This window comes from Catharus ustulatus, chromosome 23, assembly GCF_009819885.2.
Source record: "Catharus ustulatus isolate bCatUst1 chromosome 23, bCatUst1.pri.v2, whole genome shotgun sequence".
NCBI lineage: Eukaryota > Metazoa > Chordata > Aves > Passeriformes > Turdidae > Catharus > Catharus ustulatus.
Window position 1 is genome coordinate 5,453,151 of NC_046243.1, and position 27,150 is coordinate 5,480,300.

The 27,150-nt window shown below is 49.1% G+C and overlaps 1 protein-coding gene across 1 annotated transcript in view; it reads right to left on the reverse strand.

Moving 5' to 3' along the window:
• LOC117006513 (Ig heavy chain Mem5-like) overlaps positions 1-23,014 on the reverse strand; it is a 24,530-nt gene extending 1,516 nt beyond the window's left edge. Inside the window, exons 1-4 of the mRNA XM_033079033.2 lie at positions 22,957-23,014; positions 22,277-22,601; positions 9,420-9,475; positions 7,063-7,338 (exon numbers count right to left, since the gene is read on the reverse strand). Of these exons, the coding sequence (XP_032934924.1) occupies positions 7,063-7,338; positions 9,420-9,475; positions 22,277-22,601; positions 22,957-23,014 (715 nt within the window). The remainder of the gene's footprint in view (positions 1-7,062; positions 7,339-9,419; positions 9,476-22,276; positions 22,602-22,956) is intronic.
• Between the last annotated feature and the right edge of the window lie 4,136 nt (positions 23,015-27,150).

Below are 27,150 nucleotides of genomic sequence, written 5' to 3' on the forward strand. Positions count from 1 at the left end.
GCTGCGCCCTTGGCCAGCGCCTTGTGCCCAAGGGAGCCGAGCGCTGCGTGCCCAAGGCGCCCACAAATTCGCCCTCGGAGCGCACAAGGGCGCTGCCATCCGGGGCTGCCTTGGGCAAAATGCTGCCGGCAGCTCCGGGAGCTGATGGCTCCTCTCTCCTCGGCACTGCTGAGGCCACACTTGAGTCCTGGGGCACATCTTCACTCCCCAGTTTGCCGCCTCAATCACTTGTCACCTGAGCAGAGAATCAAGACGAGAATTTATTATTGTAATTATTTGACACTTTATCTAACACATGGCTGTGCCCTCCCCTAGTCCATGGCAGATGCTGCTACAGAGAAAAGCAGGTCAGATCTGTGCCTGAGCAGCGACTCTTGCTCACATAATCCCTGAGTGCTTGTCCTGTGCTGGATCCCAACACCCTGGTCCCACGCAGGTGCTGCAGACAAGTGATCAGTGTTAGAGGAAAGTTCATTCTTCACAACCCAGGCCCCATGCAAGGGGAGGAATTTGTCCCGGATTCTGGTTGATTCCAGCACTGGCCATGGGTCAGTACCTGGTTTCATTCAAGGATAAATCGAGGCTCCTATTTTCTCATTTTATGGGCCATTTCTGCCTGAAATGTAAGGGAGAGAGGGAAAGAGAACTTGGCCTTACAGTCAGATAATTAACCATCCTCCTAATGAATTTCTGTGATGAATTTGCCGTTTTCAGCTCTTTGTTGCCTCTCCTGATTTGTTCTGCACATATTTCAGTGGATGACTTGCTTTTGGGAGGTTTTCAGAAATGCAATAATGGAGATTTCCTGAATCAAGGCCACGTAGTTCTCCTTCCTGCACCCACTCAGGGCACACATCGCTCACTGCATCCTGAATAAGATCCAGATCAAACCAAGTCTGTAGCTGAATTAACCTGCACATTGTGCTGCTCCCTTGCGTGTTCCTTGGCTTTCATCCTGTCATCTTCTACATCCCACTTTTCATTGCCAACATTCTCCTCACCTGCAGGGAGTGTTTCCTGACATTTGGAGAAGTGCTTCTCACAGAATTCAGCAGAACCACAGTTTCTCACCTGTGAATCCAAGGCACAATGTGACAGAAAGCACCATTCAGATCCCAAGTCAGGAACGGGGACTTACTGAGATATTTAGCCTGATCTCGACATAACACAGGCAGGAATCCCAAGTGTAAAACTGCTGCAATATTTGAGGTTGAGATTCCTAAGGAATTCTGAAAGCAGTGCTGAAAGTGCCTCCCATATTCTACTCCATTTCTTCTGTTACCAATAATTTCCACCTCTGACCTTACTTTAGTTTGAAATTTCAAATGAAGCTTCTCTGAATCTCACTGGAGTTTTTCAGCTCTTTCAGCTTCTTGATCCCTGACTTTCTAGATCTTCTGGATCACTTAGCAAGAGTTTCCAACTGCACCTGCAGGCAAGGCCAGAATGCAAATGAAGAGCAAAGAAGTTTAATTTGTAGCATGTGCAGTCACAACACTTCTTGTGGCGTTTGGGTGGTTTGTTCGGTTGTTATGTTTTTTGTGGTTTTTATCCTGTTTGAGCTATTTCCTGGATTTCATGAAATCGAAAAGGTTGTGAGAACAATGAACACGTTGGCCAGAAGGTAGCAGGAGAGATCAGAGAAAGAAATTCAGAATACATCAATAGATCTAATTTTAGCAGGATCCTTTTAGTATTTCAGGGCACAAATCAGACAGGTCAGATTATACCCAGCAGATGTAGGAATATGTTTAGTATATTTTTCAATGCTGCATAAGACAGGAGAAGGATTCAGTGGTACAAAAAGCTATTTAATTTTGCCCATTCTTATGCAGTTCTTCACAATGCTTTCCCATGTAACCCTTGGAGAGGGGTTTATTCTTACAGGATGCTTTTGATGTTTTCTGCCACAGGAGAGAGCTCTCACCGTTTTGACATGCTCAGCAGGGCAGATGTCAGATACCACACTGTATGTGGGAGACTCACCAAGGGGAGGAAAAATAAATGTGCTATTGGTGAAAATTTTCCACAAATTACTTTCAAAGTCTTATTGAAGTTCACATTGTGGGTAGCCTTGTCAGTGAAACTGTGAGGAAAAAAAAGAAAGTCTCCAACAGCAATTTTCAGTACCAGAGAGTGAAGGCATTCCTTTCTTTTTGCCGGGATGTGCAACAGAAATCTTTCAACACATTGCCTGTGTTGTGCAAAGAAAATCCTTCCATCACACAAGGTTTTCACTGGGTTTTTCTCATGCTTAAACAGTCAAAATCCAGGGAAATTCATTGGTTCAGTGTTCACTGGTCCCAGGTTACACAATTTGCAGTATTTGGTTTCCTATTGATCCCTTCATCTTCCATATTATTTCAGTTCCCATTCTTGGTTCTCTCATCTCTCCTTTCCCAGACCCACTGTCTCTGACCATGCCAGGGGTGATGTTTGGAGCTGATGTTCATTCTTGGTTGTTATCTTTTGTGTATCTTCTGTGCTTCTCCCAGTCTGCTGAGATGTTAAGCTCAGGTTTGCAGTGCTGAAACAGTCCTTGGAAAAGAAACTTCAGTTCCTTCCCCCCTGGGCAGAGGTGAACTAAACCCCTGACTGAAGGTGGATAAAGAAATGTTAAACTTCTTCTCATTTCCCTCAGTATGAGAAAGGTGTCACAGAAATGCAGAAGGATTGAGGCTGGAAGGGACCTCTGGAGGTGATTTGGTCTCCCCTGCTCCAGCAGGAATGTCTGGAGCTGTTTGCCAAGGACCATGTCCAGGTGGTTTTTGAATATCTCCAGGGACAGTGGTTCAGCCTCTGGAGATTTTCAAAGGCTGTCTGAGCACAACCAAACATGGACACAAATGAATCTGAAGGAGAATAAATATAGTATTGTAAAAATGCATTGTACCAAAGAGTTCTGCCTGTGATCATCTTCCGTTATTTTGGTATCATTGGATCCCTTACAGAACAATTTTGTTTTTTCAGATGTTGGGATAATTCCAGATGCAAATGTGTTTCTTTTAACAGGGGGTGTTTAAATGTGGAGCACAGTATCTCTACAAAATTCTACTCTGCTGGTATCAGCTGGGAGAGCTGCAGATTCTCTCCTCTTCTATGGAATTAAGCACACCAACACAATCTTACTGTTGCACTGGAAACAATTCTGTTCTCCTGTTTTCTCAAACTGCATGTTGTGCATGGCAAATGCCAAGTGCAAAGCCACAGCTTAGTGGCGGCAGTGTGGGAGCCTGCCCTGGAATGAGGGCTTTAGGTCAGTGAAACACTCACTGTCAGAGGTGTCAGCAAAAGCAGCTTTAGCACAAATGTACCAAAGCGTGGCACAGTCCCACAGCATCACTCACTCTGCGGGTCTGATCCATGGATGAGACAGGGACAGGAACATCAGATTAGAATTACAGTAATTTCACGATTTCAAACTGCACTGACTATAAGCCGCATTGCCGGGTGTTGGCAAACATTTCGTTCTTTGTCCAGCGTGCAACAAAGTTGCCAAACAGTAACAGAATCGCGGGATGGCGAGGTTTACTGGCTCGGCTCGGGCCGTGAGGGCTCGGGGCTGGGCCAGGTGGAGCAGCTCGGCGTTGCCGCTTGGTGGGGCCACTCAGGGCCGGCCGCTGCTGCCTGTGGGCTCGCTCGCCCCGGCCCGGCGCTGCGCCGTGGTGGCAGGGGGGCACGGAGCCTACCAGCACCTGCGGCGGTGGTGGGAGGCGGGGATGGAGCCCGCTGGCACCCACGACGGCGGCGGCAGGAGGGGACGGGAGCCGCCTGCCTGCCCCCGAGCCGCTGGGCCAGCAGGAGGAAGCCCCCTGCCTGCCCCGGGCTGGGCTGCCTGAAGGAGGGAGTCCCCTGCCTTCCCCACACCCCGCGCTGTCAGCACCGAACCGGCTCCACCCGCCGTGCAACAGAGTAACCAATTTGTAACAATCACGCAGTCCTGGGTTTTACTGGCAGGTTGCTCGACTCGGCACCTTGGTTTGCACTTCTGGAGTTGTAAAGGTGAGAAATTTATTCACATATTAGCCGCTCCTGAGTGTTAGCTGCATTTCCCTTGTGGGAGCAAAATTTTAGTCAAAATGGTGCAGCTTGTAATCGTGAAATTACTGTAATTTGGATAGATTGATGTGGAGGTTGGGGGCAAGAAAGGGTGGAGCTGTAAAAGGAAATCCCTTCCATTGAGTGATGAGGTACAGAAAGGACCCCCATGCTTTCTAAACTCCTTCTCAGAAAAGGTGTGGAGGATTCAATCCTGGTGGCAGACTTCATCAAGACTTTATGTCTATGGGATTATAACAGCACTTAATCATTGACATTTCCCCCCTCCACCTGTGCATCTGATTCCACTGTTTTTGTCTAAGGGACCATTCTCAAAATATAAATCTGCCTGAGAGACTGGGAAAAGATGTGGAGTGCTTGAGAAAATGGTTCTGGGTGTCATTGGAAAATCAGGATAAAAATCCTGGTGAATTGTTCCACCTAAATTATGTTCTGGTGGTAGGATGCACTAAATGAGCATTTCACTGGATGTGGATTTGCCCTGCAAATGTCACACAGCTGCTGCAAGGGCTGAGGGTCTTGTCTGGGTGTGTGCAGGGCCTGAGGCTGTGCCCTGAGCAAGCTGAATGCAGCACATCTTGCTGTGTGCTGTGCAGAGGCTCTCTTGAAGGCAGCAGGATCTCAGGCAGGGGGAGAAAAGCCTCATTTCCCCTGCAGGATGTGGTTAATTGTTTTCTCCAAAGCAGGGCAGGGTTAATCGTGCCTGCTGTAACTGAGTCACAAATGGTGACCACAGCATCCTGCCTGTAGCTTGTGAGAGGGGGATGAGCTGGGCAAGGTGTGAGCTGGGCTCTGGTGGGTAAGAACCAAGTTGCCATGGAAACTATCACTCCATCAAAGCACCCCAAATTCCTTCCTGGTGGCCCCTTGCTCCTATCCCTGAGTGCCAAACAACAGCAGGGTTTCTTCTCTGCTGCTCTGAGCATTTTCCTCCCTCATGCCTTCACAAGGTCTTTCCTCACTGCAGCTCCTGAATGTGCCAGAGAGACACTTCCCTGCAGAGAGTCTGTAAAAGACACATTCAGACAACAGGAAATCACCATTATCAAAGCTGTGTTTGTGATCCCAGTGGGCTTTAGGAGAGATGGATTTCAGCAATCTCTGTCCCAAGTATGGAAGAAAAAGCACAGAAAACCCACAGCATTTTGGCCTAGTAGAACTTTATTGTCATTACTACTACCGGAGTCTAAAATGCACGAGTTATATTTGGCAGAAGAAATACAGGCTTAATAAAGAAATGAACTTTATCTGGTTGAATGACATCACTTCAGATCCTAAACATTTTTTCTCACCTGCAACACACATTTATGAAATCCATCTAAAACCCAAAGCTCCAAATGGCAACTACTGGCTTGAATTCCCTCAGCAGCACTACTGCAGCTGCACAGGCAGGAACACAACAGGCCTGGGAAAGGTGCTTTTAAAAGGCTCTAGGGTGAGCATTGGAGTTTGCAAAGCTATTGAAGCAGCTTGGACACTTGTGTGCAAATGGCACAAGAGTGGGGAGATGACTTAGCAGGAGGATGAGGATAAATGCACTCCCCTCAGTTCTCAGTGGAGAGCAAAGAGCAAAAGCCCTTCAAGCTGTTCAGTGGAAATGAGCTGGCCAGGCAGCAGTGAGCAGTGTTCAATGGCTTCAGGGGAAGGTGCTGCCTTGTGTCCTGGCTGCTCTCTGTCAGCTGCTCTGGCCCTGCTTGTTCCAGCCCCTTGTGCTGCTGCTTCACGTTCTTTCCTGCTCTTCTTCGGGTTCCTCTTGCCTTCATTCCCCAGGACTGAAGAGCAAAGGGGGGTTGAAACGACATGGAATGAAATTGGGCCTGGGAAGCAGTGTTTGATAGCTGAGAGCTCCCTCAGCTCAGAACAGAAACAACTTGATACTCATGAGGGTGTTGAAGGCGATGCTCTTTGCCAGCAGGACTCTCAAACCCAACACAGCCATGGACAGCATGTTCACTCTCTGCCCTTCAGCATCTGCTCAGGGACCAGAAAAGAGCACAGAGATCAGGGTCTAGGTTTTGATGGTGTGACTTTGGCACAAAGGGGGACAATGCCCAGGGGACAGTCTCAGGGAGAGGAAGAGCAGCAGAGGAGCAGAGCTAGAGAACATGGCAACAACAGGGGAGCCCAGGCTCTGTCTCTGTTGCTTTTGGCTTCCTGGGGCTGGTGTGCAACTGCAGGAACAACCTTGGAACAGCAGCTTATGCCTGCTGAATGTGCTGTGTTCTGCCTGCTGTGCCCTGGAGAAAATCCATTTCCCTGCCCTTATCCCCCAAACTGCAATGGAACTTCACACCTGTGTGGGGAACTCACCTTGTGCTGAGGGCTCTGTGCTGTTGCAAACCCTCTCACTGTTCCCTGCCACTGGTCCTTCAGCCTCCTCTTCTGCAGCATGATAAAGAAAAGGCATCTTAAACTATATCCATGTTTGATACAGGATTAAAGAAATGTTCATGTGACATTTCCTGTACTAACTTGAGGAAAGTGGGGGTGATCATCTGATCATCTGATCATTAAATCCACCATTAATTTGAGGTGACAATTACTCCACGAATTCGCAGGAAACAGAAGAATTCCTACATTTTTTTCGTTTTACGATTTGACTGTAAAACAATCCCATGAATTCTAGCACTTTACTTAGTTAAGAAACCCTCACAGAACACCCAGTCTTTAACTTTTTGCAGAATTTAGAAATGCTGTTCCAGCTTGTGCTGCACCAGGTCTGCTGCCTCACCATGAAATATTTTGTCCTAAGGAAATTCAGATTTTCAACAAATAGATTGTGTCTACCCTCCTCTTACCCAGAAAGATCTCTCCAAGTAATTAAATGGTTGGATCCATTTCTTTCAGATGCTTTGAAACATCTTTCAGCTCTCCCTGCTGAAATCCCAAATGTCTTTCTCATTTCTGCTGGCTGCCCAGGGCAATGCTGTCCAGAAGGAGAACACAAAGCCCCACAGGCCACTGTCTCCAGAAATCAGTGACAGCTGTGCCACCAAACTGTACCTGGCTGTGTTGTTGTCATCATGCTGTTGTCGAATTTGGCCGTGCAGGTCACCTCTGTGTCTCTTGTCACAGTGACCACTTTAATTGCATTGTACCCCTCTGATGTCCAAAGGGATGTGCTCTGTTCATAGACGAGCTCCTCAGAGGGCATCTCCAGGCTGATGCTCTTTGTGTGAATATTCCTTGCCAAACAAGCTGCTTTCCCAGGCCTACCACCTTCTTCCAGTTTCTTTGATTTCATCACAATAACTTGAGGGATGGAAGTTTTTGGAATGTCTGTAAAGAAAAGCTTGATGTGAACATAATTGAGTTTATTTTAGGTTTTCCCAAGTGTTGAATGAGTGAAAATTCACATGTACTCCAGCTGTGACTAATTTGTAACATTCTAATTAACTGTCTTTGATGTCATTGTTCCTTGCCAACAGAGGTGCCAGCAATGGAAAATGAGTGCTTTGGCTCACAGCCAGCTGTCTTACAAGAAAACAGTAGCTGTGAAATGGATTTAGGAGCCAACAAATCATTGTGGTACCAAGATATTTTTTTTTTAAACCAAACATCTTAGACTCTAGATCAGGACATATATGGAAAATCAAGGATGATCTCAAAAACTAATACCAGTAGTTAGATCATATTAATAATTTGAATTAGATTGAAAACATGGAACTGACAGGGATCCTCCAGCAGCATTCCTTGCCAGAAAGGGCTCAGCTTATGAGAGGCTGTCAGACACATCCACAAAGATTTACGGGTCTGCTTGGACAGGAGCACCCTGAGGGGTCTCTTGGGTCAAGAGAGGTGCTTTAGGCTTTTCATTTTGCATGGTGTCTGCCTTGCAGGTGGGTCAAGAGATCCCTCAGGTCTGACATTTTGTTCATCCCGGGGTACTGATGGAAGTTTGATCAAGGGGCTCTGATTTTACACCCTTTCCCCATCAGCCCTATGGCACTGCTGAGGAACTGAGGTGAAAGCCAAATCGTGCTCTGCCACAACTTCATGGGTCAGCTCTGCTGACCAAACAGGCACAACTACACACTTGTGCACACCTACAGCAACCTGACACCCAACAGAAACCAAACATTTCCTTCCCAGGTGTTGTGCCATGGCTGGCCAGAGCCTGTCAGTGCTGTGCATTCTGTGTTCTCTGAGAAGACCTTGAAAGGCTTTGCATGTGGTCTCCTCTGCAGGCTTTCCAAACAGCCAGAATACAAACAAGCTGCTTCTCTGCAATAGCTCCCTGGGCAAGATCTTCAGCAAGAAATAATGTACACAGTGCAATTGCAATTCAGAGAGCAGATTTGTTTTCTGTGAGCCCAGAAGCCTCACCCGAGCTTCACTAGTTTGCATTTTGTGACAATGCAGCCGTGAATTCCTACCACTGGTTGCTTCTGGAAGGGATTTGTGTTTTATGTCCTGAAAATATTTTTGGACAGAAATTGTACTTCTCCTTCACCTTAGTCTTATAAAGTTACAGCAGGAGACCTCTATTCTAAAAAGTAATGGGCCTAAAATAACATGGGACATTCTTGCAATACTTCAAAGATGACCTCTGAATGCAAATTAAAAATTCCTGTGGAATGCACATGAATCTTTAGGACAACACAGATCAACATCAAAAACCCCTCTGCCACCCCAACATTCACATTCCTGTTGAAAACCTCGAAGTGACATCAACCTTTATTGTACATCATGGAACTCCTTACAAAGACAGGAACTACTAAGGCTTCTTCTAATCCCTACTCCACACATTGCTCTTTTCAGAGCTCACACACCTTGGCAGCCAATTGTCCTTCATGCCAGGAGCTCTTGGATATGAGGCACTTGGAATAATTTAAGCCCAAGCCTATTAAACCTCCTTCCTCCTCTGTCCCCAGGGCAGTGCAATTACTCACCTGGGGACACTGTCAGTGAGGTGCTGCTGTCAAACCAGAACTGCTCAAAGCAGGCAGTTACAGATGTGTCTCCAAACTCCTCAGCACTGTGAGCTCTTCTCTGAGCTCTGCAGCCCTGCCCCAAGTCAGTCAGTGCAAGTCCACTGGAGAATTGGACACTTGACAGCAGATTGGAGCCAGAGTGCTGCCCAACCTGGGAAGAAGTTATCCCATGCTGAGTAGTGCCCTGCTGGTGTTTGGGGATCATGGAATAATGGTGCTGTGCAGAGTCAGCCCAGCTGTTCCTGGGAAAGCTTTCTGAGCAGATCCAAGCTGAGGATTTGGCTTGAAAACCTGGCTGGAGTGAGAGTGCACTCACGGGATTACTGCAGATGAAAATCCTCACATTGAATCCCAACCATTACATTCCTTTGTTCGCTTCCACCCCAATTTTAAATGAAATTTCAGAAATGAAGAAATGTCACTTACTTGGTACAACAGTGAGAGCTGTCCCCGGTCCAAAGATAAGCTTTTCTGTGTCCACACTGCTAAGACTCATTCCAATAACTCACTCTTTCCTCATGGTGTTCAAAAGTGTTGTAAAATAGGAGGTGAAAAGTCAAATATTAGTCCTAATTATCCATGGGTGCAGGTACCATGATGTAGATTTACTTCCAATGCTGGAACAGGAAAAATGTTAATTGCATAGTTCTATGATTTCAAATAGCTTGGCTGAGTATGTAATTTTTAACTTGTCCCTTTCTTCCACCTTCAGAAGTTTCATGAGCTCTTTTATATGTCCAGGATATAAGGCAATAGAAAAAGAATATTCAATTTCTGTTCTTAATAACTGCAGTTACCCATATCTTTTCTTTCCCACTATATCTCGCCTTTTTTCCCTTTTTTTTGTTTTTGTACAGGTCCCTATGCTGTTTACATCATTGTGGTATCCCAGCCCACCCCACAGTGATCTGTTTCATAGCAAAAACTGTCTCTGTTCCACTACACAGAATTTTGGATTATACAGGCAATCACATGACTTCTTCAGTGGTTTTACCCCCACCTGAAGAAATACCTTACGTCTTCAAGGAAGGATCCCAAGTAATACCAGAAAGGCTGAGTTGTAAATGAGAACTTGGGGATCACATCAGACCTCTGAAAATTCTGAGGGAGTTAAGCTGGATAGAAAGCAGGAAAACAATCTGTACTATTTGTGTTATTTCAAAGCATTTCATACAATGCAGTCTATTTCCCCTACTTCTCTTCTTGAGAGCCTTAGTGGTAGTGTGATGGCAGTCTAAGATGCTGCAGGCTGGCTCTGGGGGTGTTGAGAGGAGACGATTAAAAGCAGAAGACTCAGATAGGATCGCAAACTGCTCAATTGACCTTCGAGCTGGGAATTACACTTCATAGCCCAGGCTGAACTGCATCCAGGGACCCTCTAGCATGGAAACTGTTCAAACGTCAGTTTCTCTCTCTGCGTCTATGTGGCTGTTGCTCAGGGATTCCCCCAGGTTAGCAAGGTCATGGAAATAAATGTAATCATTTGAGAGTTTGTGGCTGCTCCACCTGCTGCCTGTGCTACCTTACACAGGGTGTGGTGGCTGTGCTAGTTTGAAAGACAAGTGTTTGCCAAGGAAGGTGGAAACCTCCCTTGGAATGGTAAAATATGTTCCACTTCCTTTCAAATTATTATAACTTTGAAATTAAGGGGCTTCCAGGGAAAGATATGGGAAAAGGAATAATGGTCCTTTAGTAAAAAATATATTTATAGGAAACCAGCAGCCCCACCATCAGCAGCAACAAACAGAAGCAGACACCAGTCCCAGCTGCTCTCAGCTGCAGGCACTTTCCCCTTGGGTGCAGTTCCGGGCACAGCCAGCAGGGGCTCTGCTGGCTCCTGGCCGGGCAGGGCGGGTGCGATGATTGCCCTGCAGGGGGCGCTGTGGCACCAGCTCGGCCACCTTTTCACGCTGTTAATGGGGGCTGGGGAGAAAGGGATGGAGAAGGGGCTCCCTTTACAGAACCACAAGAGAAGCCAGTCCCAGTGCTCCTCCCGATGGTGAAATGAGCTCTGGCTGAAAGCTTGGAGCAGCAGGCTGGAATGGCAGGAGGTGAGCATACCCAGGGTGGTAATGAAGGTGTAGCACAAACTCTGTCACTGTGGCAGGAGCAGCATGGCGCTGGGACTACATGGGGGTATTGAGTTAATGTGTAGCAAATTTCCCTGAAGCAGTGGCAGAAAACTGCTGGGACTGGGTGGGGGAGCACTCCTTTGGACACCTCACCAGTCATGCGTGATCCCAGGATCTGCAAAGGCAGTGGCACTCTGACCTCCTGGCTCCTGACTCCTGACTCCTGGCACAGCATGCACCAGGGCTGGGCTGCCAAGTGACAGAGAAGCAGAGAAGCAAGGTGGCATGCCCCAGTCAGAGTCTGAAGGAAAAAAAGAAAAGAAAAACAGCAAAACACACAGTGCATCTGTGCCTCCAGTCAGATGCCCTTGCCCTGTGGCTCCTGAGGTCAGCATCCCCACCAGAGAGAAGCAGCAGCCCCCAAACCCTCATGGGATCCCCACTACCCCTCACCCATTACGATGTTCCTGGAGCTGTGGAGGCACTGACCATTCCAGACTAGAAACAAAAACTAAACCAAAACTCGATTGAGAATTTAAGCTATCTCCAAGAGAGAAGTATGGGTAGAAAACATCCTAAGAATAAGAAGAAATAGGCAAGGCAGTAATTCACGCATTGTGTCCGAAGCCAAATTGATGAACAAATGGCTCCCGAGTAAACTCATAAAGGGCAAAAGCAAAGCAACCATAAGTGCTTCTTCAGCCCCTGTTCTGATGTCTTTAGCTGAAGAAATTCCTACATGGAAGTGCCATTTCTGGTCTCCAGGTCTTGTTCCTCATGCATGTGTTCCTGGCCATTGTTGGATCTGAAGTTAAAAGGATCCTTGTTCTTACCAAAAGCCTCCTTTGTGCTCTGAGACAAAGAGAAGAACATTCTGCTGAGCTTAAATGGAGACATATAAATACAGAAGGCTTCTGCCCACTTGTGTACAAATGGAGCTGGTGATCAAATGTCTAAAATGTTCTGTTTGCAAGAGCCAAGATGTCAGGGTGAATGGTGAAGAAATTGACCTTGGAAAACCAGGAAGGTTTTCCTGCTATTTGAGTAATTCTGGGAATCTAATTGGTGCATGAGTACAGAGTTGTCAGAGGAAAATCAGACGAGGTAGGGCCAACATGTTTCCCCCTTGAAGAGAAGGGAGTGAGACAGTTTGTGTGTGGTGGTTCAGTTGTTTTCAGTCACTGTGCTCCATAGTCCCCACTGTGCTACACAGTTCTACAAAAACATCTGGGGGTGTTTTCAGTGCCAGGTGATGTCTCCTCTTTCATGTCTTGGAAGAGCTCCATTTTGTTTTTCTGTCCCTCTACACTGCTCTACTTCTTAACATCTAACATTGTTCCAGGGGTTTCCCACACCAAAAATAACATTATTATCCTTGCTTTTTTGGCACAGTGTGCAGTTAGTGTCAATCTCACTTAAATATGTTCCTGACACTTTGGAAAGGAACATCTTTGTTAGAAGTGTCTCACAGAAAAGACCTCATTACTGGTTTCTCTTTTAACACAAAGCAAGAGAGTTAAATACTTTAAAGATTTTCTTGGGATCTGTAAGGTTCGGTCTGAAGATTGCCTGATTCTGTCTCACAATCATCATCGGAGACTGATACCCTGAGACCCTTGAGACCCCTGGACCCCACCTCTCACTCTGGGCAGGAGTTCTGGTCTGGCTAAGGTGGATGCTTGCCAAGGGTCTGTGTAGAGTAGTGTGTGCTGTACTGTCATGGTACAATGGACTCAGGCAGGTATGGGGCTAGAACAGCCGTACTTCCTGCACCTGATTCTTGAAACCATGGTCCTCTGAACACAATAGTCCATAAATCTCCCCACCTTTTGGCCAGCGGCCCCTCGCCTTGAAATGGACTATAAAATTATTGCTCTCCAAAGAGACTTTTGAGACTTCTTTCTCCCCACGGATGGAAGACATCACCAGATGAACCGAAGGCGTCCCATCTTTTGGTAGCTATTCCCCCTATTCCTTCTGTCTCTCTGTCTCCCTGTCTCCCTGTCTCCCTGTCACCCTGTCTCTCTGTCTTTCTGTCTCTCTGTCTCTCTCTTTCTGTCTTTCTCTCTCTCTCTCTTTCTCTCTCCCTCTCTTCATCAACTTTTTATCTCTCTCCTTCTCACCATTACCCCAAAACTGAATTGTTGACCTTCAATAAATTGCTTTGCTGCTTGCTGCTGAACAAAACCTTAGTCTCTTGCTGTGGTCCTTTGCACTCCACGGTCGAACGAACCATCACGATCCCGCTCAGGTTGTGCAGACCATGACAGGAGCATCTCTCAAGCTGATACATTTTTAAGTTAAGTGATTCTATATTTAATAACTCTTTCTAGACCTTTAAGCATTTCTCTCCTCAAAATCTATTTTCGTGCAAAAAAAAAAAAAATCTGTCCATGTTTCAGAAATGTTCAGAATTTATTTTGGTTCAGCTGATGGTGCTTTAATTGACTGTTTGCCATTGTGATAGTTGCCAGAAGTTCACTTTTAATTTGATTTCATCTTAATCATTTTGATTAATGGTAGCCTGGAACTGGAGAGCTGCATTTTCCTAATTTACAGGTGCAGTTCTAAGGCACAAAAAGCAAAAAGCATGATTTAATCCTGTTTGTTGTTCCAAGGACAGAGATACATTTCTCATTTTTAATCACTGTATTTATAGCAATTCCCAATTTATTTCCCACTGGTAAGGGGGGCATGTTTATCTGTTGTTTCCCTGAGTGTGTCGAATTGTTTTCTCTTCCTTGTTGCTTGAGTCCTGCAGAAAAGCTGTGGAATGTGCTGATGTGATGCATTCATTCTGTTCAACCTTTAGCATTGTCACCAAAAATACAGGAAAGACAAAAACCTTGCAACCATAGTTTTAGTGTTAGAGAAAGAATCAAGGCATTAATGTATTCTGGCCAGGATGTTGTTCTAGTCAGGACGTGCAACAGAAATCATTTCATCCACACATTGCCCAGATGTGCAGAGAGAATCATTCAATGACATGAATTTTACCAGATTTTTCAGTTACTTATACAGTCAAAACACAGACAAATTAGTTGGTTCAATGTTCATTTGTCCCATATTATGCAGTTCTTAGTATTTGTTTTCTATTAGATATGAATTTCTTAATTTCTCATGCTAATTAGGTCTTTATTCTTTGGTTCTTCCATCTCTCCTTTCCCAGAGCAGGTGTCTCCGACCATGCCAGGGGTGATCTTTGGAGCTGACGCTCGTTAATGGTTGTTAATGCCATTGATAGGCGGTGTCTTTGCTGTATTTCTGTGCTGCTCCCACTCTGTTGAGATGTTCAGTTCATCAGGCCTCACCTGGTTGAACAAAGCCCTGAAAAGAAACTTCAAATCCCTTCCCAGGGGCAAAGGTGAACCAACTTGAGAAAAGTTATAAAACAAAAACATTTAGTCTTGATATGTTTCCAAACAGCATGACAAAGACAAAAAGCATTTAACACCTTTTTATGAACAACTTCTTCCCTATAACTTTTTTGCATCTACCTTCTGTTTGTATCAGACTGTTATCCTTTTGTCCTTTTACTCCAGGCTGTGTTAAAAATTCTGTCACAAACGTTCTTTGAAGCTTTGTACTAGTGAGGCATCTTCAAAATTCACCTCTTCTGTGATCCCATGAAAGATTCTCAGGCACATTCAGTCTCTGCAGCTGATATGGGCCAAGGAGAAAACTGACTGATCAATGCATAGAAATGATGAGAGGGAGTTTGAGTTGGAAGTGAAATTGGAAGTCATTCACTGTAGTCCTCCTGCAACAATCAGGGACATTTCCAAATTTAACAGGTGTTGGAGGTTAACGTTTTTCCTATTTCTTTTCTTTCTCTCAGGAATTTTTCTCCCTTTTGTTACTTAAGAGATGACAAAACGATACTTTTAGAGGCAGAAGATGTGACTGGGAGGGGAGGAAGGTGCAGTTGGCTACTACCTTAGCTGGGGAATTTCTCTTTGCAAGTGCAGAGATACCACCAGATTTTGGCTGGGGTAAGGTCAGGGAGCTGAACTCAGCTCCTCTGTGGCACTGGCTCTGAAGATTGCAGGAGAGGTGGTCACAGTCTTGGTGCTGGGCTGCTGCTGCAGGGAGGATTCCCTGCCCCCACGGAGTTCTGTCCTCCACTGCTCCTCCGACTGTGGCTGAGCCTTTGCTCGTAAGAGTGGTCCTTGAACTGGTCCCTCCTCTGCAGCTGATCTCACTGGGAGGGACACTCACCATCAGTGAGTTCAGGTGCCCCAGGGGAAACCCGGGACCCTCAGCCCTCATCCCCTCTGCAGGGAGCATCTCCCGGCTGTTTGCGGGAGCCCAGCTGCCACTGCCCAGCCCCGCTGGTTTCTGCCACCGTGTCAGGGATTTTTGCTACACTTTAACTGGACACCCCCTGTCTGCCTGACATCCCATGGTTCCTGGTGCAGCTCTGGAGTTTTCTGGGTGTATGTTCTCCTCTGCCATTCTAGCTGCTGCTGCGAGGTTCCTGCAACAGCACATTTCATGATCTGGAGGGGCACGGGGACCAGCTGCTCCTGAGAGTTTTTAAAAGAAGGGCCTTCCCCGTCTCTCCATCCCTCCATCTCCCCATCTCCCCATCTCTCCATCTCTCCATCTCTCCATCTCCCCATCTCTCCATCTCTCCATCTCTCCATCTCCCCATCTCTCCATCACTCCTGTTGTCTGCGCTGCCATTTCCGACAGGGAGATTTGGCCGAGCTGGCGCCACAGCGCCCCCTGCAGGGCAATCACTGCACTCACCCTGCCTGGCCGGGAGCCAGCAGCGCCCCTGCTGGCTGTGCCCGGAACTGCACCCAAGGGGAAAGTGCCTGCAGCCGAGAGCAGCTGGGACTGGTGTCTGCTTCGCTTTGATGCTGCTGACAGTGGTGTTTGTTTGAGTTTGTGAGAAACAATGCTCAATTTAAAATGTTCAAAGGTTTATTACACCCTAAACAATACAACAAAGGACTGAATAAGGCAAAAGTCTCGGCGCCAGGACCATATGACCATCTGCAATGTGATTGTCTACAGAATGGCTGCTAGCCTTGTTATACCCGTGGGGTTGCGTCAGCCAAACTTGGCTACTCCTAATGTTTGTCCATCAACTGGTCTTCGCCGTTCATTGCTGGAGATTGCTTCCTTGCAGATTGATTGGAGTTCAGGGGCTGTCTCAGTAACAGCCCTGCCCTCCTCCCAGATGTTCCATGCAAGAGACACAGGTACACGCTCCCCCCTCACATGTCCTGACTGCTAAAGCCATTTGGTGGGAACAATAAAAGGGACAGCGAAAAGGGGATTATGGGGAGAGCAGTGCACATATATACAGCAAATCACAAAAATGTAACTACACATCAATAAAACTTCTCTAAACAGATACAAACTATTCATCCCTTACTTGTGTGAGCCAACCATCCCATTACCCATCCATAACAAGTTGTTATACATACTAGTAAAAACTGTTAATACTTTTTCTGTACCTTTGTCTGAAAGCTCCTCAATATCAAAGTTATAATAATTTGGAGAGAAGATGGTCATATAATCCATTCCAATGGATGTTCCCACTTTCCTTGTCAGGTACCTGTCTTTCAAACCAAGAGAAATAGGTTGCACATACCATATTGAATCTGATCTTAAATGTTTTAAGGTTTGGAGCAATACAATTTCTTGGGGCACACTATTTCATCGCTATTATTTAAAAACCTCCCACATTCTTCCTTGTATCATGTCTGAATTTATTGCCTTTTTATTTAACACTGTTATTCCTCATCCCATCACTGTAGCCTGTATTTAAAAGTCTTTCCCCCTCATTTTTTAAAGTTTCTCTATTTAAAAGAAGAATTTTTCTTTTCCACCCTTCCTCTGATCCTGTAAGGACTCACTCACAGGTGCATTCCCATCCCTACAGGAGATAATCTGCCTCAGGCAGAGGAGAAATCTTCCTTTGCAGAGACTGTAAGTTCCTAGCCATGAGAGGACACTTAGAGCAGAATTTCCAAGAGAAGTTACTATTTTATCATTTAGTTAAACTCACGGCTTTCGAAATATGAGGATAAGCAAGCATTCTCATCTGAGCTCTCTATTGGCTGCTTCCTGGAGCTTGACAAGTCTATTGCTGACCACGGCTTCTTGATGGGGGCTGCAATCCTGGGCAGAGTAGACAGGAGGAAATTCTATTGTGAAATGATGAGTAGAAGCCCTTTCACTCTCCCTTGCAGAAACCAAAGGCCAGTGCTGAAAGACTGCAAAGGATTTGTGTTACAGATTTCCTCCCCAGCAATTTCTTATCTGTACTCATTGTAGCCAGATGTCCCAGGCTCTCCTCATATGTCAGCTGTTCCCTTCCTTGTTTTCATGGCCCTTCACTGCATTTCTTCCCCTCTGCCCATGTCCCTCCCAGGCCTGGGAGCCCAGCAGGGCACACAGTAGTCCTCAGTCCCAGCAGTGCTGAGCTGCAGAGGATTCCTCCCCAGTGAGCAAGGACTCAGTCACCATGCCAGGAGGCTGCAGGGACAAACCAGGCTGGGAAAACGAGGGCCCAAGGCTGGAATGGGATGAGGACCAGGTGATAGAGGACATGGGACAGGGCTGAGGTCCTAAATGCTTGATTCACCTGAGGTTTCAGCAGTACATCAGCCTTCAGGAGTTCTATTTCCCAGAGTCCAGGGGGAGAGGATAGAGCACACAATATTTACCCTTGAAATGTCCTTGTAAGTCAGCGGTTTTGTATTCCATAACAAAGGACTTTGTCCTGAAAGTTCACAAGAAAGTCAGTGCTGAAAGCACAACTGAATGAAGAATGCACAACTTCCACCTTCTGACCCACTGGGACCCTCTCTCTCGCTGTAGAACGCTGTAAATGTGGCTAAGCAAGATTCCCACTTCCCACAGCCGTGCTCAGTGTCCCTGAGGAAGGAGGGCTGGGAGGTGCTGCAGAGGCCAGAGCAGAGATAGCCCTGCTGCCCATGGTGAAGGTCAGGGTGATGCAGGAGATGTCACGGGATGGTGGAGCAGATATTGATCCTACAGCCCATGGGGTTTCCCAGACAGAAGGAACTGGAGATGTCCTGAGCAGGTCTGAGATTCCATTCAGAGCTCAATCTGCAGCCAGCTCCTGAGAGGAATTGTGGTCTCATGGAATAAGTAGCCCATAAACGAGTACCTTTTGTGGGACAACCTGCAGGTACCCACACTGAGGCAGTCTATTCCTGAAGGACTGCACTGTGAACTACAGACCCACACTGCAGGAGTGTGTGAAGAACTGCAGTCAATGCAAAGAACCAAAGTTGAAGAATTCCTGGAGAAATGTCTCCTCTAAGAAAGGGGAGAAGGACAAGAGAGGGAAGAAGTGGCAGGCAAAATGTGTTATGAACTGACAGCTTCATTCTCCATCCCTGTGCAATGACTGCATAGGTTATATGTTTGTAGATTTGAACTTTTTTTCTCATATCCTACACTGATTTGGTTAAAAAAAAACTTAAAATACAAGTCCATGAGTTTGCCGATAGTGGCACTGCTGGGACAGCTCCCTGTCCTTATCTCAATGCAGAAGTCTTAATTGCATGTATTTACCCCTGTCCAGCAGAGGAGGGCACTGAGACAGCAGATTGCTGAGCCCCTGGAGGACAACCAAAGTCAACTCACCAGAGCTTCTCAACTCCTTCTTCCTCAGCAGGTGCTCTGTAGCAGCCACCCAGAGCAATGTCATCCCTGCTCATCTCCCTTTGCTAAACAGCCTGGCTCCATCCACCACAGAGCTCTGGCAGCTACAGCAACACATCTCCATCATCCCATGGCTCTGCAGCCAAGGCCAGAGGAAAAATGAGGTCGTGCTGGACAGGAGCCCAGGCAACGTGCACTAAACCTGCACTTGCCCCAACAGCCTGGGCAGTTCCCACAGCAGATCCTCCTGCACCATCAATGGTACCAGCCCTTCTCCCAGCCCTCCCTGCACTTACTTTTAGTGCCACCAAGCCACAGGGATGTTTCCTGCACCTGCCATTGCCTGACAAGAGTCCTGGGGAGCAGCTGCTAGAAAGAAATGCTCAGATATCTGTCTACCCCTTTTGGCAGTTTTTGATCCATTCTGCTACAAAGCTGCTTCAGGGTGATTCTGGTTGCACAGTAATACATTGCTGCATCCCCTTGCTTTGCTGCCAGGATCTGCAGTGTGTAGATGTTATTCGAGTTCTCCACTCTTCCCTTAAAGCGATCTTGGAAACCTTCTCCGTAATAATCATCCTCTCTACTAATCAATTCCAGAGAGCCCTGCGGGTGCTGACGGTACCAGTACATGTAGTATCTGCCCATATCACCTCCCTTCATGTTGCACTGGAAGGTGCCTGGATCTCCCTCTCTCACAGTCAGTTCCCTGGGGTGCTGCTCCAAGGCGACCTGGCCAGTGACTGCTGCAGAGAGCAAGAACAAGCCACAGTCACTCCAAGATTCAGCAAAGCTCAGGGCAGTGCTGGTGAGGCTTTGGACTGGCACTGCACCACTGGGCGGACAAAATCCCCCTCCCTGCAGCCACCTGAAACAGGGTGGGTAGAGTTGGTAGGAATTATCATGGCTTACGAGGAAGGGCATTCCACATTTCTTTCCCTCCTTTTCCCTGTCACACAGGAAGCTTTCTCTGATTTTCCCCATAGAAGTACCATGGGTTGACAAATCCCTTTGTCATTGCCAAGACAGGATGGTGAGGAACCCGCTCTGCTGTCCCTGAAAGGGCTCTAGATGAGCCCAGCACAGACAAAGGCCTGTCACAGGCCATGGAGCTTGTGCCCTGTGCTGCCATCCTCCAGCTCTGTGTGCCACAGGGGCCGCAGTGGCCCAGGAGCAGAGTGTGCAGTGCCAGGGCAAAGCGCTGGGCCCCAAGATGGGAGTGCAGCAGGGAGGTGCCCTGCGTGTGCCCAGGCTGCAGAGGAGGCAGCTTGGATGGAGGTGACGAGCTCCCAGGCAGAAGAGGAGCAGGGCTGCTCTCAGCGTGCTCCACAGGCATGGCTGGGCAGCTGGAGCTGGCCAACAGCTCCGGCTGCAAGCGCTCAGCACAGCTGCCCAGAGCCCTGCAGAGCACAGGGCTCAGCTCCTGGGGCCAGCAGCCCTTCCCTGCACTTACCTACAATGGGCAAGAAGCCCACGCACAGGGCACTCCACATGGCCAGGCCCGCTCTGTCTCGCCTCTCTCCACCTTCTCTCTGCCTGCACAACAGCTCTGCCCACACCTGCCCTGCCTGCGCCTCTGCCACTGCTCTCAGGGCCAGGCCCTCCTGCTCCCTCCCTCTGCCTGTGACAACACTGACAGGGAGAGGTGGGGCAGCAGGAGCAGAACTTGAAGCTCTTGCTGCCCTCCTGGCTGTCCCTCATTCTGCATGCTGCAAGAACAGACTGTTTGTTGGCCAGGAAATGCTGGGCTGGGCTGAAGGGGACGTGTTTCTCAGGGGCCAGCCCTGGCCTTTCTCCCAGCAAGTCTTGCAGGCTGCTGCTGGCACTTTGGAGCTGACTGGGGAGGCTCTCAGCTTGTCCTTCCCCTGCCCCCTGGCCCTGGCTCTGCCCAGCTGCTGCTCCCACATGGGACACCCCAGGATCCCAGCTGGGCTTAGCCAGGGCACCCCTGAGCCAAAGTGCTCCTCACCGTGCTCCCTGCACTCTGGCCCAGCACCCTGCTCCCTCCCAGTGATGACACTTCTCCAGCTGCCTCCTCCTGACAAAGCCCTCCCAGACCCCTGCCCATCAGCAAAGGCAGCCCAGGACTGTGCAGGGACCAGGCTGCTCAGCAGAGCCAGGACACTCCCTTCCCTGTGGCCTCTTCCTCCTCCTCAGCAGGAACCCAGGGCTCTCCCTGTGAGCACAGAATGGGACAGCTCTGAGCCCTGCCAGTGTCATTGTCCTCACTGACACCACTCTTCTGGGGGCTTTGCCCACTCCACAGACTGTCTGCATCCTTACCCTCCTTCCTCCTTCCGTGGATACTTGGACATGCTGCCTTGTGCTGGGGATCATTAGGAGAGGGGGGCGGAAAAAGAGATGGAGGGGGCAGAGGAGCCCACTGAGAATAGGGGCTTGAGGGTGGGAAAGGAAGCAGTTGGGTGCACAGCCAGAGAGGATTTGTTTAGTGTGGGAGTGCCTGGGATTGAGGAATAAGAAGGGTTCGGACACAGGAACACCAGTGTTGCAAATTGAGTCAAGGGAATTTCCACACTGGAATACATGGTTCTCAGAAACAAAGCTCAGGGAAAGCATTAAAGGGAACATTTGGAGTTATGACCTTTCTGTTCCTAAGGAATCATCATGTGAGAGAAAGACCATGTTTTCTAGAAATGGCTAGAAGCTTGGACAAGAAGGCTGTAAATTTATTTCTTTACTCTAGTGGACTCTTCTTTCTTTGAGTTTCATCTCTTGAAGTGGAACATCTCTCCAAGTATAAAAAGCTGTCATCGCTGGCCTTTTTACCATGAACAACCAGAAGCACATTGGGCTTGCCATATGTACTGGGGTTGTCACAAGTGCAGAGAAATCAGAGGACATGGCCTGGCTCTTCTCAGTGATGCCCACTGACAGGACAAAGATCAGTGAGGACAAACAAAAAAATCACAAGAGGTTCTCACTGAACATCAGTTTGAACATCAGTGTGAGGGTGCCCAACCACTGGCACAGGCTGCTCAGGCACCTTCTGGAGTCTCAGTGCTTGGAGATAATCACAAACTCTTTGGTCATGGCACTGGGGAAGGGGAGCCTGTGGACAACTGAGGCTGGAGAGGGTTGATTCTGAAGGACAGCAGCAATTGTGAAGGAACCATGGTGCAGCCATTTGACTGCAGACTGAGGGAGGAAGGGAACAAGAAGCACTAGAGACGAGGAGCAGTGATTAATTGTGAAGAAATGAACCCACACCTGATTTCCTGTTGTCCCTTTGATTTTTGTAGAGAAGACGCAAAGAATTCAGCAATGTTGCTTTGAGGATGAGCAAGGAAGCAATTAGGGATAAAATGGGAGCAAGGCATTGTGTAATTGCTCACAATTCTACTGTTCATCAAACTGAAAGTAAATCAGAATCCCTGCAGTGTGCAATAAAGCCAGGAATGCCTGTGGTGCACAGTGTGGCACCTGAATTCTTGCAAACAGCCTCGAGACCCATTAGCTGCCGGCCCCTGGCAGCTCTCACCTTCCCCACAACTAACACAACCTCTGACACAGCCCGGAAGGTTTGTGTTAAAGCTCATCTGCATTTCCTGCTCCCGTGTGATGGCACAGAAGTACCGGGCAGAGTCCTGAACTTGCAGGGACCGCAATGAGAAATAAGCCTCGGACCGAGAATTGTCCCGAGAAATCTCGGCTCGACCCTGCACTGCTGCCCCGTAGTTCTTTGTACTGCCACTGTAGTAGCTGATAAAGGACACCCGATCCAGGGTGCCTCCGGGTGCCTGACGGTACCAGTAAATATTATAATCTTCGAAGTTGAATCCGGATCCCCGGCAGGAGAGGGTGATGGAGTCCCCGGGCGCTCGCTGCCCTCCGCCGGCCTCCTGCAGCCTCGGCTGTGCCCAGAGCCCTGCGGAGGGAGAGCACGGGCACCGTGCGCAGTGCACCCAGAGCCCGAGGCTGTTCCTCTGCCGGCCCGGTGCCCCCGGGCCACACACAGCCACAGCCGGCACCTCGCTTCTGCGGGGAAAACACCCGGGCTCATGCCCTGCGAGCCCTGCCGGGGCTGGGCCGCACCTGCTGCAGGAATTGCGGCCGAACCAGGGGCAGAGCCTGCCCTGTCCCTTCCTCTGTCCCTGCTCCTGCTGCAGCAACTTCCCAAACCCCTGTCACTGTCCCCATCCCTGTCCCTGTCCCCATCCCTGTCCCTGTCCCCGTCCCTCCTTCCCCCGCCCCGCTCGCTGCCCTCCCCGCCCGGCTCTCACCTGCCGGCCACAAGGCCAAGGCCAAGGCCAGCAGCCCCGGCCCCAGCCCGGCCGCCATCGTGCCCGGCCCCGGCTCCGCGGCAGCCGCACAGGAGCCGAGCGGAGCCGCGCTCGGGCCGCTCCTGCCCGGCCCCGCCTCGCCGGGGCAGCGCCGGCGCCTCTGCCCGCCCCGACACACCCGGCCCGGGCCCCGGGCCCTGCCCCGGCCAGGAGCAGCGCCGCCCACGGCCGGGCCGCGGACACAAAGCGGCGCTGCGCCCTTGGCCAGCGCCTTGTGCCCAAGGGAGCCGAGCGCTGCGTGCCCAAGGCGCCCACAAATTCGCCCTCGGAGCGCACAAGGGCGCTGCCATCCGGGGCTGCCTTGGGCACAATGCTGCCGGCAGCTCCGGGAGCTGATGGCTCCTCTCTCCTCGGCACTGCTGAGGCCACACTTGAGTCCTGGGGCGCATCTTCACTCCCCACTTTGCCACTGCAAGCAGTTGTCGCCTCAGCTGAGAATCAAGAAGGGAATATATTTTTTTAAATTTTTTGACACTTTATCTAAGCACATGGCTGTACCTCCCCCAGTCCATGGCAGATGCTGCTGCAGAGAAAAGCAGGTCAGATCTGTGCCTGAGCAGCGACTCTTGCTCACATAATCCCTGAGCGCTTGTCCTGTGCTGGATCCCAACACCCTGGTCCCACGCAGGTGCTGCAGACAAGTGATCAATGCTGGAGGAAAGTTCATTCTTCAGAACCCAGACCCCATGCAGCGAGTGGAATTTGTCCTGGATTCTGGCTGATTCGTGCACTGGCCATGGGTCAGTGCCCGGTTTCATTCAAGGATAAATCTCTGGTACTATTTGCTCATCTTCTGGGGCATTTCTGCCGGAAATATAAGGGAGAGAGGGAAAGAGAACTTGCCCTTACAGTCGGATAATTAGCCATCCTCCTAATGAGTTTCTGGGATGGATTTGCCCTTTTCAGCTCTTTGTTCTGCACATATTGTTCTGCACATATTTCAATGGATGACTTGCTTAGGGGAGATTTTCAGAAATGCAATAATGGAGATTTCCTGAATCAAGTCCACGTAGTTCTCCTTCCTGCACCCGCTCAGGGCACACATCACTCACTGCATCCTGAATAAGATCCAGATCAAACCAAGTCTGTAGCTGAATTAACCTGCACATTGTGGTGCTCCCTTGGGTGTGCCTTGGCTTTCCTCCTGTCATTTTCTACATCCCACTTTTCATTGCCAGCATTCTCCTCCCCTGCAGGGAGTGTTTCCTGACATTTGGAAAAGAAAATTGCCTATCACAGAATTCAGCAAACCCCCATTTTCTCACCTATGAATCCAAGACACAATTTGACAGAAAACACCACTCAGATCCCAAGTCAGGAATGGGGACTTACTGACATATTTAGCCTGATCTTGACATAACACAGGCAGGAATCCAAGTGTAAAACTGCTGCAGTATTTGAGGTTGAGATTCCTAAGGAATTCTGAAAGCAGTGCTGAGAGTGCCTCCCATATTCTACTCCATTTCTTCTGTTACCAATAATTTCCACCTCTGACCTTACTTTAGTTTGAAATTTCAAATGAAGCGTCTCTGAATCTCACTGGAGTTTTTCAGCTCTTTCAGCTTCTTGATCCCTGACTTTCTAGAGCTTCTGTATCACTTAGCAAGAGTTTCCAACTGCACCTGCAGGCAAGGCCAGAATGCAAATGAAGAGCAAAGAAGTTTAATTTGTAGCATGTGCAGTCACAACACTTCTTGTGGCGTTTGGGTGGTTTCTTTGGTTGTTATGTTTTTTGTGGTTTTTATCCTATTTGAGCTATTTCCTGGATTTCATGAAATCGAAAAGGTTGTGAGACCAATGAACACGTTGGCCAGAAGGTAGCAGGAGAGATCAGAGAAAGAAATTCAGATTACATCAATAGATCTAATTTTAGCAGGATCCTTTTAGTATTTCAGGACACAAATCAGACAGGTCAGATTATACCCAGCAGATGTAGGAATATGTTTAGTATATTTTTCAATGCTGCATAAGAAAGGAGAGGGATTCAGTGGTACAAAAAGCTATTTAATTTTGCCCATTCTTATGCAGTTCTTCACAATGCTTTCCCATGTAACCCTTGGAGAGAGGTTTATTCTTTCAGGATGCTTTTGATGTTTTCTGCCACAGGAGAGAGCTCTCACCATTTGGACTTGCTTAGCAGGGCAGATGTCAGATACCACACTGTATGTGGGAGACTCACCAAGGGGAGGAAAAATAAATGTGCTATTGGTGAAAATTTTCCACAAATTACAGTAAATTCACGAATACAAGCCGCACGGAATATAAGCCGCACTGCTGGTGTGTTGGCAACATTGTTGCCTTTGTTAATAGATAAGCCGCATCCGGAATATTAGCCGCACTTTAGTTCGCAGCGAACTTTCACAAAATCGTCATTTAGTAACACAATCGCGGGATCACTGGGGCTTACTGGCTTACTGCCGACCTCGGAAACATTGTTTCCAAGTGAAAAAAGACACACCCTTTATTTACAAGCCGAAAAAGACAGGAACAATAGTGTGGTCATTTTGCGAGCATTCCCAATGGATCCGCGTTGCCTTTAAACAGCCGCTCAGCCGCGCGGGCAGGCAACTGAGCTCCTAGCGGAGCCACATCTCCGTGCTCCGTGCTGGCATAGGAGCGGCCGTTGTAGCCCTTGCGGCCCGCGGGGGAAGCGGCCCCGTTTTAGCCCCCGCGGCCCGCGGGGGGAGCGCCGCTCTGGCCCTCACAGCCCCGTGGGGGCTAGCGGCCCCGTTTTAGCCCTCGCAGCCCGCGGGGGGAGCGCCGCTCTGGCCCTCGCAGCCCGCGGGGGGAGCGGCCCTGTTTTAGCCCCCGCAGCCCGCGGGGGGAGCGCCGCTCTGGCCCTCGCAGCCCCGCGGGGGGAGCGGCCCCGTTTTAGCCCTCGCAGCCCGCGGGGGGAGCGCCGCTCTGGCCCTCGCAGCCCGCGGGGGGAGCGGCCCCGTTTTAGCCCTCGCAGCCCGCGGGGGGAGCGCCGCTCTGGCCCTCGCAGCCCGCGGGGGGAGCGGCCCCGTTTTAGCCCCCGCGGCCCGCGGGAGGAGCGCCACTCTGGCCCTCGCAGCCCCGCGGGGACTAGCGGCCCCGTTTTAGCCCCCGTGGCCCGCGGGGGGAGCGCCGCTCTGGCCCTCGCAGCCCTGCGGGGACTAGCGGCCCCGTTTTAGCCCCCACGGCCCGCGGGGGGAGCGCCGCTCTGGCCCTCGCAGCCCCGCGGGGGAAGCGGCCCCGTTGTAGCCGTTGCGACTGCGGGGGGAGCGGCCGTTGTAGCCCTCTCCCTGCAGGCTGAGCAGCTCCCCCAGCCCTCTCCCTGCGAGCCGATTGCCCGCTTCATCCCTCTCCCTGCGGGGAGAGAGGCTCCCCCAGCCCTCTCCCTGCGAGCCCAGCCAGCCCCGTAGCCGCACAAGACTGAAAACACTTTAAAAAGTACAGAGAAATATCACACACTTTTATCGAACTGCCGAGGTAACTCACCCCGATAACAACCCCCACCCCTCAGTAACGCCGCCATCCACAGGCAGGCAATAAGCTGTTCTCTGATTGATTCATCGTCGGAACAACGGGAAACCATGGATTTCAGACTGTTTTGGCTCGGGACTGGACCAGCATGATACTAGGTAAGGGCAGACATCACATTTTTGTCCATAGATTAGCCGCACCGGAATATTGGCCGCATTTTCGGGTTTCCACCAAAATTTTAGTCTTCTTGCTGCGGCTTGTATTCGTGAAATTACTGTACATTCAAAATCTTATTGAAGTTCACATTGTGGGTAGCCTTGTCAGTGAAACTGTGAGGAAAAAAAAAGAAAGTCTCCAACAGCAATTTTCAGTACCAGAGAGTGAAGGCATTCCTTTCTTTTTGCCAGGATGTGCAATAGAAATCTTTCAACACATTGCCTGTGTTGTGCAAAGAAAATCCTTCCATCACACAAGGTTTTCACTGGGTTTTTCTCATGCTTAAACAGTCAAAACCCAGGGGAATTCATTGGTTCAGTGTTCACTGGCCCAAAGTTACACAATTTGCAGTATTTGGTTTCCTATTGATCCCTTCACCTTTGATATTATTTCAGTTCTCATTCTCGGTTCTCTCATCTCTCTGTTCCCAGACCCACTGTCTCTGACCATGCCAGGGGTGATGTTTGGAGC